The sequence below is a fragment of the Octopus bimaculoides genome, chromosome 1 (assembly GCF_001194135.2).
Source record: "Octopus bimaculoides isolate UCB-OBI-ISO-001 chromosome 1, ASM119413v2, whole genome shotgun sequence".
In the NCBI taxonomy this organism is placed as follows: domain Eukaryota; kingdom Metazoa; phylum Mollusca; class Cephalopoda; order Octopoda; family Octopodidae; genus Octopus; species Octopus bimaculoides.
Window position 1 is genome coordinate 4,418,806 of NC_068981.1, and position 13,902 is coordinate 4,432,707.

Genomic DNA, 13,902 nt, shown 5'->3' on the forward strand with positions numbered 1-13,902 from the left:
GGTGCTCAACTGGTACTTATTTTTATCTGTACTGAATGAAAGGATGAAAGGCAGAGTCAAGCTCAGCAGAATATGAACTCAAGTGTCATGTAACTCACACCCATGCTGGTGGCAGTTAAAAAGCACCTTTTGAACATAACGGCTGAGCTCCTTTCGAGTGTTGAGCCTCACGGAGGCAATCACCAAGACCTTTGGCATTGTTATGTTATGTTCAAGAAGAAGACCCATCAAGCCGAGCAAAATTGCAGTCATAGCAGATACTGGTATCATGCAAATGGCACCTGTGCTGGTGGCACATAAAAGCACCCATTACACTCTCATAGTGGTTGGCATTACGAAGGAGATCCAGCCATAGAAACATGCCAAATCAGACTGGAGTCTGGTGCAGCCTTTCAGCTTGCCAGCCCTGGTCAAACTATCCAATCTATGCGTGCTTGGACAACGGACATTAAATGATGATGATGATGAACGTAAAGAGCAAGAAGAAATGCCGCTAAGCATTTTTCCAATGTTCTAACAATTCTGCAAGCTCGCTGAATGAAGCTATAACAGTTTACCATATTACACTCGCTGCTATTCACCTCCTATCCATAGGCTTGGGAACAGGGGGTGCAAGCACAGCCCCCCAAAAATTTGTAGGGGGGTAATGAAAACACTTTGAACATCCTCCAGAAAAACTTCATTGCCAAAACAAATGAGTGTAGAAACGTTTTTGGGATGATTTGAAACATTACTTTTCTGTTATTGGATTTATCTGATTGGATTGATGTGTAAATATGTTAATAATTGTTATTATTATTTTTGTAATAGCTGTATTTGATTTGATATTAAGACAGAAAAAAAAAATCGACCTTGCTTGTAAAAAAATTTGGACCTGGGTTTGCACCCATCATGAGGGTACATCCTCACATCTCTTCATCACTACTTTATCTCTTCTTCCAGCTCCACTCTGACCACTTCTTCTACATTGTGAGTAACCATGCAGTACTTCTACAGCAAGAAACTGGTTCTCTTTTGAACCCTCCTCTCTTGCTTTAACCTCTCATTCTGTAGTATAAAGCTACCTCCCACCCTGAGTCATACTCAGTCAAAGACCCTCCTGCTTCAGGCTGTATGGCACCTTAGCCAAGTGTCTTCTACTATAGCCTTGGGCTGACCAAAGCCTTGTGAGTGGATTTGGTAGACAAAAACTGAAAGAAGCCCGTCATTATATATATGTGTGTGTGCGTGTGTGTATTTTCCCACCACCACTTGACAACTGGTGTTAGTGTGTTTACATCCCCATAACTTAGTGGTTCAGCAAAAAATTATGAGAAATGGATGATAAGTTGATGTGGAGCGTTTCATGGTTAAATTAACATTAGATTAATTGAAAATAGATAAATAGTAAGAAAATATCAGGATAAGAAAAACTGTCATTATTGATATTTATTTTTATTATTTCTGATTGTCAAACTAACATCAAAGAGCAAATAAACCCAACTTAATTTGGCCCTAAATCACAGATTCTCTGCAACAGCGAGACCACCCCTGGTCCTGTGATACAAACTTCCTATTTTAAAGTGATCTAAATTATAACCCTTCACCAAAATTTCATGTTAATTTATGTCTCAAATACCAGCTTCATAATGACAAAGTTATTTTCCTATATTCCTTCTTGTTTTTGAAATTGATTGAAATAAAGAGGGTGTATAAACACAGACAGAGGGGACGAAGTGGTCAAGAAGAAACCAAATAAATTATCAGACATACAATAAAACATCAACGATTTCAACTGAAATATTGTAAAAAGAAAAGTGCTGAGAATCTGGTGTAGCTCTTCTCCACCAGGTCCCAAAGGTATATGGCCAGGAGTGAGTCTAGAGGAGTATTTAAACATTAGTATATAAGATGCAACGTCCATACTTGTACTGTTGGTTATTATAATAACAAAAGAGTTTGTACTGAATGTCATATGTCAAACACGGCAGCCTGTGAACAATTTACACCAGTCACATAAAGAAGAAATTTCTTAAATATTTGCTCAAGTTTCACAATAAAGTAGTCATGCAAGCAATTCTGAAAACATGTGGTCCTTCACCCGATGGCAGATTTTTTTTCCTTTTCTGTGTAATCAAGCACTCTATATTGAACTGCTAGCTCTATTAAATAGTATAGATCACATGATCATCAACTAGAGTCACATGACACAGCATGTAAAACTTGTAATATTACAATAACGTCAATGTTATAGCAAAAGGGAAAAAATGAAAACTGGGATTTTTTGGACAGATTTAAATTGAATAAGTGAGAGGATACAATGTCCTTTGTCTAAATAATAAATGCAGAAGTAAATGATGCAAAAGTGATCTATTTCTTGTCATCTTGATAATAACAAGAGTTTCAAAATTTGGCACAAGGCCAGCAATTTCGGGGGAGTGGGGTAAGTCGATTACATTGATCTCAGTACTCAACTGGTATATATTTTATCCACCCCAGAAGGATGAAAGATAAAGTCAACCTCAGCAGAACTTGAACTCAGAACAGACTAAATGCTGTTAAGCACTTTGCCCAAAGTGGTAACATTTCTGCCAGCTCACTGCCATGTTGTTGAATGATGATGATGATGATAAGAAGAAAGTAATGAAACACATTGTACATACACATATACAAACACATATTTATCATACATCACATGATATATATATATATATATATATATATATATATATATATATATATATATATATATATATATATATATATATCATTGTTTTAATGTCACTTTTCCATGCTTTCATGGATCAGACAGGATTCATTGATGTAGATTTTCTACAGCCAGATGCCTTTCCTGTTGCCAACCCTCACCTGTTTCCAAGCAAGGTTATATTTCCCCAAGGTTAGATATGTTTCACAGAATATTGGGAATGAATGACAGTGACAACTATTTACCAGTGTCATGTATACATATATATATATATCGTGCGGGTGACACGTAAAAGCACCCACAACACTCTCTGAGTGGTTGGCGTTAGGAAGGGCATCCAGCCGTAGAAACTCTGCCAAATTTAGATTGGAGCCTGGTGTAGCCATCCGGTTTCACCAGTCCTCAGTCAAATCGTTCAACCCATACTAGCATGGAAAGCGGACATTAAACGATGATGATGATGATGATGATGATGATGATGATGTGATTTGAAGACACACAAACATCAAATACACACACTCACAAAGCTTTGGTTAGCCCAGAGCTATAGTGAAGGATACTTGCCCAAGGTGCCACACAGTGGGACAAAACCCAAAACCATGTGATTGTGAAGCAAATTTCTTAACCACATGGCCATGTCTCTATATATAGAGACACGGATGGAGCTACAGGTACAGACATGATTATGTAGTTAAGAAGCTTGTTTTCCAATCATATGGCCTTGAGTTCAGTCCCATTGCATGACATCTTGGGCAAATGTCTTCTATATGTGGCCATAGTAAATGGAAACTGAAAGAAACCTGTTGTATGTGTGTGTGTGTATATGTTTATCCTCATCTGTCAATAGATATTGTGTGATGGTTGTAAATGTGAGGTTGTTCATTTGCAACCTTTTGTGAAAAAATGTCTAGCAATGGTAAAATACAACTCTGCTTGGGAAACAGGTGAGGGTTAGTGACAGGAAAGACATCTGGTTGTAGAAAATCTGCCTTAACAAATTCTGTCTGAGCCATGCAAGCATAGAATAGTGGATGTTAAATGGAGATGATGATGATGATAATGATGAAGACAGACAGACAGATATAGACTCTAGATATGCGAATAAATATGACCGTATTCTTAAATTTTACTGAAACTCCTGAAAACCAATTTGGTTTCATTACGATTTTCTTCTAAATTAAAGATTAAAGATAATAAAAGGGACCAATAAACCAGGAAGGCAACCCAAGCTAAGACTCCTTAAATTTTAGGTAAAATGCATTATCAGATATTGTTGATTATGAGCAATGAAATTGAAAAGGAGTTATAGACCATGAGACCAATAACTAAATACAATAAACTGGTAATGAAAAGGGATTAAAATGTCTGTACTAATGGCAATGATGACCTTAATACCTTTTAGTATTGAAGTTTTATCTCAATAGGTGCAGGCAAGGCCATGTGGTTAAGAAATTGCTTCCTAGCCACATGGCACTTTGGGTCCAGTCCCACAGCATGGTGCTTTGGGTGGCAGTCTTCTACTATAACCCCAGGCCAAACAAAGCCTTGCAAGTGGATTTGGTAGACAGAAACTGAAAAAGACCATCGTGTGTGTGTGTGGGGGGGGGGTCTACTCTTGGCATTGTGTGACAGTCATTGAGTGTCCTTCGTTTCCAATATTCTGCAAAAACATGTCTGGGCAAGGGGAACCGGTCAGGATTGCAAGCAGGAAAAGCAGCCAGTCGTATAAAATCTGCCTCAATAAACTCAGTCCAGCCATACAAGCATGGAAAAGTGGATGTTAAAACAATGATGATGAAGTTCTATCTCTCCTCTTAAAACTATTCTTACACTTCTGGATCAAACTGCTCATACATTCCTAATCTAACAATACAATATTGCAAAATACTCTCTATCTCTCTCTCTCTCTCTACCTCTCTCTCTCTACCTCTCTCTCTCTACCTCTCTCTCTCTCTCTCACACACAGAGTGCAAGACTAAATCAAAATGCAAAACGATTATGCATTGCTGTCTTTCCCAAAATATTAAATATACATAGAACAATAAAACTCTAATGTAATTCTGAACAAACTTTGCATTTCTAAGGTTACATCATAAAATTCATCTGATAGTACACAATAAAATAGATTTCAAATATCAAACTGAAATAGTAGAATTTATGAGAAAATGAAGAAAACAGAGTGGGTTAGCAGAAAAATGAGTTATTGCTAAGTAAATGCATCAAATATAGATTCCAAGAAGACCAATGACGAAAGATTGAGAAATATGTAAATGAACCTATTTATGAAGTTCTACCACGGATTATCTTCCTGCTTTATATATTTGTGTAATTTATTTATAAATGCTTTGATGCCTAAAGCACTATTTGTCTATCCTTAATTCTATCTTTATTCTGATTAGCTCGACCAGTGTGTGTTTCATACTTTGTTTAACTGGATTACATCTCCCACAATTAAGACGTTGGATCCAAGAAATTCAATCTGGACCAAGCAATCAGTTGGTCTGTATCTATTTTATGCTTTATTGACATATTCTTACCCACTGTAAAAGAGTACTTTATTAATGATATGTCTCTAAGTGAATTCAGTTATAAATAACTGTTTATAATAATAAAGTGGATTAAAAACCTCTTGGGTGGAAAAAAAAAAGTCAAAAAGCTTCCCGTGGGACTTGAACCATGCAACATCTATAAACCAGACATATGTGCTACAAATTGCACTGAAGTAGTCTCTTGTCTTTCTTTCATCAATAACTAAATTACAAGAGGCTGGTAATGTCTTTAATAATGATTTTAATATATTCTAATATCAAAGTTTTCCATCCAAGGATTTGTTTTGAAGCCAATGTATTAGTTTCAAATGAGAAAGCAAGCATCGTTAGCACACCAGGCGAAATGCTTAGTGGCATTTTGTCTGCCGCTATGTTCTGAGTTCAAATTCTGCCGAGGTCAACTTTGCCTTTCATCCTTTCGGGGTTCATGAAATAAGTACTAGTTAAGCATTGGGGATCACTGTATTCGACTGGCCCCCCTACCCCAAAATTTCAGGTTGTGTGCCTTTAGTAGAAAGGAATATATTAGTTTCAAATTCTGGCACAAGGTCAGTCATTCTAGGGGAGGGGTTAAATCTATTACATCAACCCCAGTACTCAACAGGTACTTATTTGAACAACCCCAGAAGGACAAAAGACAAAGTCAACCTCAGTGGAATTTGAACTCAGAATAGAAACCGAGAAACGAAATGCCACTAAACATTTTGCCAGGTGCAGCAACGATTCTGCCAGTTTGCCACCAATATATTATAAGCTATTATTTATAGTTGAACTCATTACAAGACACATCTTTAATAAAGACTTATTTGCATAGTTTCTGATGTCAACTGTAAAATGTGTTCAGTTTTGCTTACGTTTTCAAAACCAACTGAAATGGTTTATAGTGAACAGGAATTAATTAATACTGAGATCCTATCTACATGAAGGAACATACAGAATGTACCACATCTTCAATTTATTGATTAATGAAGATATTTTAAGATCTTAAATAATTACTACATTAATTATTAAAGCATATTAATTAAATGAAGTCTTATATGATATTATTATAACTACATAAAATATCTCAAAGAGGTTTGGTTTAACCCTTTAGTATTTTTATTGCAATACGTAACCTTTGTTTCAATTAATTTTGAAAATAATGAAGAATTTAGTGAAATAATTTTATCATAATTAAGCTGGCGTTTAGAACATAAAATTAACATGAAATTTTGATGGCAAGTTTTCATTGAGATCACTTTAAAACAAGAAGCTTGTATGGAAGCAGGAGTAAATCTCAGGCTGGTTAGTATCAAATGGACTGAAGATCATTGGAGAAGAAAGCACACAGTTTTATTATTTATCATCATGGCTATTATTTATTATAGGCACAGGAGTGGCTGTGTAGTAAGTAGCTTGCTTACCAACCACATGGTTCCGGGTTCAGTCCCACTGCGTGCCACTTTGGGCAAATGTCTTCTACTATAGCCTTGGGCCGACCAAAGCCTTGTGAGTGGATTTGGTAGATGGAAACTGAAAGAAGCCTGTCATATATATGTATATATATATATATATGTGTATGTGTGTTTCTGTATCTGTTTGTCCCCCAACATCACCTGACAACCGATGCTGGTGTGTTTAAGTCCCCGTAACTTAGCAGTTTTGCAAAAGAGACCGATAGAATAAGTAGTAGGCTTACAAAGAATAAGTCCTGGGGTCGATTTGCTCGACTGAGGGTGGTGCTCCAGCATGGCCGCGGTCATATGACTGAAACAAGTAAAAAAGTGAAAGAGTAAAAGAGTATGGTCAGGTTCCAATTCAGGCCTTCACTTTTTGGCCTTTCAAGAGCTTATACTGACAGGGGCCACATACCCCTCCTGCAGATTTCATTTCCACGTTAAGTAGAGTTATTGCTGTTTTAAATTTGTGTCAATCATAAGAAAATGAGAGCAAAATGGGAAAAGGTCACTCTACAGAACACTTCCCACCAACCGATCTTTAGAATGTCTTTTAAAGATGCAGTCATGGCTAAGTGCCATAATCCTGAGTGAAACTGTGTGAAGCCTCTCAGATTGGTTGTACTTGTAATTTGAAGGACCAGCAGCCACTTACATGCTGTTACAATGAGTAGGTATTGCAGTTCATTGAAAAACTAGTGCTCTGTCCAACCCATGCCAGCACGGACAACAGACGTTAAATGATGATGATGATGAGGCTTTGGCCAAGATTTGAACCACTTCACTCAGGTTTCCTGTTTAGAACTACAATCTACTTACATCACCATAAAGGGTATGACCAGCTCCTTGAGAGAACGGAACACTCACATTTACGAGTCAATCAGCAATGGCCAGCATGTACCAACTAAGGACAGCAAATGTTAAAGGAAAGTTGTGTATGCTTTCTGCCAAACTGTAATTTGAAGGTTCTAGGAAGTCTTGCCAAAAGGCTATGGAATACTGGTGATTTGAACCCCCACACCAGATCCAACTCAAATTCCAAACTTTGTTCTGTGTGATACATTTCCACTTCCATCTGCTTGTCCTTACATAACATATGGTGTATACAAATGTTCAACAAAGGTAATTATCTTTCTATTTAAATGTTGACACACACACACACACATACACAAACAACATCATTCTACATAATTATCTTCTTTTTCCTTTATTTAATAACAGACACATGTCACAGAACATATTTAACAAGAACAGTCTCTTTATTTTCCATATTGTAAAGCTTTAAGTACTACAGTAATCCCTCACCATATCGCGGCGCACCTATTGCGGTTTATTATTTACGCTCACATCAATTCCTCCGTGGTGTTGTTTTGCATTTATAATAAAATAAATATATACAAATCATAAAAAAAAAAATATATACAGTACAATATTGTTTCTACTTCAAGGATTTTCACTTCTCATGGGGGGTTTGGAACATAACACTCACGATAGTCGAGGGATTACAGTACCTACATCCTTACAGAAATGTTTATTAATGACATAAATATTCTTTGTATATTTCGTATGTGTATTTCGTGTGCAAGATTCTTGATGTGGATACGTGTGTTGAAAGAAATACAATTAAACCTTGGGAGAGGCATTATGCCGGTAATAAACATATTCTTTGTATGTTTGTCATATATAAACTGTTTAACATAATAAATGCATGGTAACGTATATCTATTGTGTGGTCATTCTTGTCTATTAACACAACTGCTTACTTAATTATTAAGCATCATAAACCATCTAACTACATATTCATCATCAAAATGAAGAAATCCATTTACATATTGTTACCATTGCTGAGACTTTCAGTGTGTGTCATTCCTTCATTTTTCAACATCTCATTGACATCATCACCTGATCTTTAGAGGTTTTAGTGGGGTCCACTCTGTTGCAAGCATTTGGGTTGGATCTATGGTCTAACGTTAAGCTAGAGATCAAGATTACCTTTTGCTATTGATACTGCTTCTGTCACTATTAATTATATCTTAATAAACCCAATCGCTATTTGTGGCACCAGTGCCTGAAGAGACACTGAGATTTATATCGTTGACAGGAGATTCAGCTGTTATTGTGCTGCTGGACATCTGTCATTGAAGAACCCATAGCAGAATGAAATCATGTGATCTGGCACTTCCAGCGCCCAAAGCTGATGACTCTCATCTGTCGACGATATAATCCTTTTTGGAACACTGGATCTTGAAGCAAGTAAGCTACAAATAATAGTGTCCAAATATTGGGTTAAAAAATTCTTTAGATAGAGAAAGTCAAAGGGTTTTTGACCTAACTTTTATTTATAGCTTATCTGCTTCGAGATCCAACATTCCAAAAAAGAATTATTTTATGGTCTCCCAAAGTTTACAAATTCTTATGACAACAACACATACCACACTAAACTCTCAAAGCCAAAGAATGAAGTTCAATTAAAATGAAAATATTCATTTTGCTAATTAGAGAAGTAACGAGTAAGATAATTGATAAATTTCATTATTTTTGTAAACTTAATTTTTTAGTACAAATCCTCTTTTCCAGTTATAAAGAGAAGGTTTATGGATGAAATTATACCATACAACGGTTCATTATAATTCTTGCCACTATGAAATATTTTCCCAGTAAAATATAATTTTCTGTACTTTTTCATTTCACTATTCTAAAGAATCTTGAGTCAATAATTAACAGTAAAGTAACAATTAATTAACTCAATTAAATTATAAAATTATATATTCCATTTGCATTTTTCTCTTTTACAGTTTCTGAAAAGTAAAACAAGATGATTACAACAGGAATGCCTTTCAATCATACGTCCACTTGCTCAGAGCTGATCTCCAGTTAAACTAACACCAACACCACCACCATTATCGTTATTGTCATTGTTTAACCATCCACTTGTCCATGCTTGCATGGGCCAGAAAAAGTTGTATTGATGGCGGATTTTCTGTTACTGGATACCTTTCCTGTTGCCAACCTTCACCTGTTTCCAAGCAAAGTAATATCTCCCTATAACCCATTTTTCCTTTGCCTTTTATCTTTTTTTCCCACAAAATATTGGAAATGATTGACACTGCTTGTATAAGTGATGCTCATGAGTATTTTGTGATGCCAGGATAAAGAGATACAAAAAACACACACAAAATGGGCTTTTCTCAGTTTCTCTCTACCAAATCCATTCACAAGGCTTTGGTTGGCCCAGGGGTGTAGTAAAAGACACTTGTATAAGATACCACACAGTGGGACTGAACCCAAAGCCATAAGGCTGGGAAGCAAACATCTTAACCGCACAACCACACCTGTACCTATACTACTACTACTACAATTCCAAACTTACAACGGTCTTCTTTGTGAACTCTTGACCTAATCACAACTCAACATATTAATAACAGGACAATGGATATTCAATCTCTCAAAAAAAAATATATAGATGAGATGGTCACAGCTGGAAGATTTTTGACCATAGGCTTGCTCAATAAGGACAGATCTGGAATTAAACAAATACTAACTATAACATTGTCGTGTAAACTACATAACGAAACATTACCAAGGTTATGAGTAAAAGCTTCAAGTGTTGCAGTTTCACAGACACGTCGCAACAAAATGAACCAGAATGAAACTAAAATAGATTAATGTAATTTATTAATGATCATCAACAAACAAATGTAAGTTATAATAGGAATAAAGATTAACTAAAACCATACATTTCGAGCATGGCCGTTGATCGTTTCCAACGTTGCCTTCCTGGCACTTGTGCCAGTGGCACGTGAAAAGACATTCGAGCGAGATCGTTGCCAGTGCCACTGGACTGGCTCCTGTGCAGGTGACACGTAAAATACACCATTTTGAGCGTGGCCGTTGCCAGTACCCGCCTGACTGGCCCTCGTGCCGGTGGAACGTAAAAGCACCCACTACACTCTCTGAGTGGTTGGCGTTAGGAAGGGCATCCAGCTGTAGAAACTCTGCCAAATCAGATTGGAGCCTGGTGCAGCCATCTGGTTTCACCAGTCCTCAGTCAAATCGTCCAACCCATGCTAGTATGGAAAGCGGACGTTAAACGACGATGATGACGATGATGATACATTAATATGTATGACCTCATCACAATTTGGTAATGAGCAGGGACGATATCAATGGATAGTTTGAAAATTGAATCCAGTATTGGCTAAGTGGTACAGTGTTGTCAGCCCCTCAATAATTTTACAGATCTTTGCTTGGTTATTCCACAACAGCAATCTATGTGCGATTCTAACATTCTCCTACATGAATATACAGTAATCAACATCATCATTTTAATGTCCATGTTCCATGTTCCATGATGGTATGTGCTGGACAATTTGATGGAATCAGACAGGCCCGAAGATTGCATTGTGCTCGAATATCTGCTTTTGGCATGGTTTCTATGACTGGATGCCCTTCCTAACTCCAACCACTTTGCAGTTATTTAACAGTGTATACCTTCAAGAAAAAACATCTCTGAACAAATACAGCATTAAATTTGGGTTTCCATGATGTATCTGCATTAAGTACGATATACAGGTTGAAAGGTGTGTGTGTGCAGGCATGTCTACATGGTTATGGAGTTTGCTTTTCACCTACATGGTTTCAGGTTCAACCTCATAGAGTGACACCTAGGGCAAATGTCTTCCATTATAGGCTTGGACTGATCAACCCTTTGTGAATGGAATTGGTAGGCAGAAACTGATAAGCTTGGTGTGTGTGTGTGTGTGTGTGTGTGTGTGTGCATTGTTTTCACATGTCCTCATTAACAACACCTGAACAAAACAATGTCTTCCTTTACAGTCTCCAGTAAGCAAAATTCTTTCAGTTTTTCATGGCCCATCACTTTCTATGTGTGGGGAGAGTGGAAAGAAAACATCACATAGGTAAGAGTTGGTAACAGGAAGAGCATCCATCAGTAGAAAATATGCCAGAACATTTAACCCATGCCAGCATAGAAAAAAAAGGACATAAATACAACAACAACGATGATGATGATGATGATAAATGTATACGAGTATGCAAAAATGGTACAAAAACACAAAAGTATCCACTAAAATTTATATTGAAAGTGAACAGAGTCTTTATATATGTTAATTTATGTGAAATACCTGGGATTACAAACCGAGTGGGACATGGATGATAAGTTAAAATGGTGGTGAACTCTACAAGTGAGTATGATGGAAAGGAAAGTCTCCTTTCCACAATACTGATGTGCATTAGTCAACTAAAGGACTGACTGAATAGAACTACAGTTTAGGTATGTAACCCTTGTTTATCCCCTACCTCTCTCTCTCCCTCTCTCTCATACACATATACACACTCATTGTATATAGAGAGCAATCACTGATCAAGTAGACCATAACTTGTGGAAGTACTCAAGGCATTATAGAGTTATTAAAGTCTGGCCTTTGAAGAACTACAAGAATGCATTGAAGCAATTGTAATAAAATATTAATATTTTAATAAAATATGTGGTTAATAAAATATATGCAGGAGTGAGTGTGTGTGAGTGTGTGTGTGGTTGCCAGCAAGATACAATTTAGGGAAAAAATATTGGATTTTAAGTATTTATTCAAATATGTCAAATGTATAGTTTCAACCAAATTCTCCCTAAGAGCCATCTGTTTCAAGAAGCGGCAAAACAGCAGCACCACCACCACCATTATTAACATCTATGAAACTGAGTCAACATGGTAGCCCCCACACAATCATTTGACCTGTCAGAAATAGCAGCCAAATCTCCCTCAAATAACACCCTACCATCTTCAAAAAACAATCAAAGAGATACATTGGATGATGTAGTCCTTGACACATTATCTCTGAATAAAAGATGGAATGATCATGGTTGGAATGTTTTTGATTATAGATTTGACGGTGCCAGGGTTGACTTAGGGGCTACCAATAAACTCCTGTGGCAGAAGAAGTGGTATCCTCAAATGGAATGACATTAATAGGTAATGAAGTATTGTAAGGCAAGTCAAGAGAGAAAATTTAAAGAACATGGTTCAGTTTGAAGTTTAGGCAGGAACTGTAGAATAATTCCATATTCCATAAGGCAATATGTAAATTATTTAACCAAAATTAAATAGCAGCACTTCACTTTGTTGATTTAGAAAAACCAATAATACATACAGTGAAGAATTTGAGGTGGTAGTAGATATTCATTAAGGCTCCATTCTGAGCCCTTTACTCTTCACATTGGTTCTGCAAACCCTTAATCACAGAATTCGGGATCAGGTAAAAACTTCTATAAGAGGATGACTTGTCTCCCATTGCTGAAATAAGGAAGAGTAACAGGAAAAGCTTGAGACCTAGAATCATGGTCTGGAATCAAAGAGACTCATGGTGGACTTGACAAATACTAATATTCTAATTAGTAAAAATGATCTTTACAGATCTTTTATGTCATGAAGGCAAGAAGGAAGTGACTAAAATTCATGTAAGCAGTCTATCATTTATTCTAGCTGTAGTAAATGCAGTGACCCAATTGTTGGTTCATTGGAAACTTGTAAGCAACAATGCCATTGTTCACAAAATTCTCTATAAAACAAATAAAACACCTTGAAAAGAGCGGCGAAGTCACTGAGAAGGTTTGTGAACAGCAATGGAAGAACTTTCACTAACAAACACATTAAACAAACAATTGATTAGTTAGTTGGTTAGATATTTAATGAATTGACTAACAATAAAGAAGTGATACTGAACCAGTATGTGTGTTTATTATTATTGGCATACTGACCCTCCCAAGACACAAGATTTGTTTCAACATAAATTCACATCAAGAATCTTGCAAACCAAATACAAAAACCAAGTATATCCTAGCAATGCAAGTTCTAATCTCATAATGTCCATGTTTTCCTCAACTACCTTCAACTGTCATCATGTAACACTTTTCTGCCCAGCATTCATCACAACAACTCTATAACAACATCATTAGTTTTCTTACTTTTACACATCAAATGAATCATACTTGATTCCTTTCTCTCCAGCCCCAACACATCTTAGGTATACAATTTCCCCATCAAAGTTCCTGTGCGTATTTCATACAGCAAGCCTTTTTGCAGAGAAAAAGCATCTTATTACTAAAAGAAGTAACAGCTCTCTAAACTTAGTCTTATAGAGAATTATCTACAGAAACACTTCTGTTAACCCTTTTGATACCAACCTGCCTGACCCCCCCCCCCCAGTTCTATGA

At 36.5% G+C, this 13,902-nt stretch overlaps 1 protein-coding gene across 2 annotated transcripts in view; it reads right to left on the reverse strand.

Annotated features, from left to right (window-relative positions):
* LOC106880951 (glutamic acid-rich protein) overlaps positions 1–13,902 on the reverse strand; it is a 68,523-nt gene that overhangs the window by 19,903 nt on the left and 34,718 nt on the right. Inside the window, exon 1 of one of the 2 annotated variants that reach the window (XM_052976204.1) lies at positions 12,840–12,979. The exons of the other annotated variant lie outside the window; for it this stretch is intronic. Within the exon in view, the coding sequence (XP_052832164.1) occupies positions 12,840–12,872 (33 nt within the window). The 5' untranslated portion in view covers positions 12,873–12,979. Of the gene's footprint in view, positions 1–12,839; positions 12,980–13,902 lie in introns of those variants that run through there. 2 annotated transcript variants of the gene reach the window in all.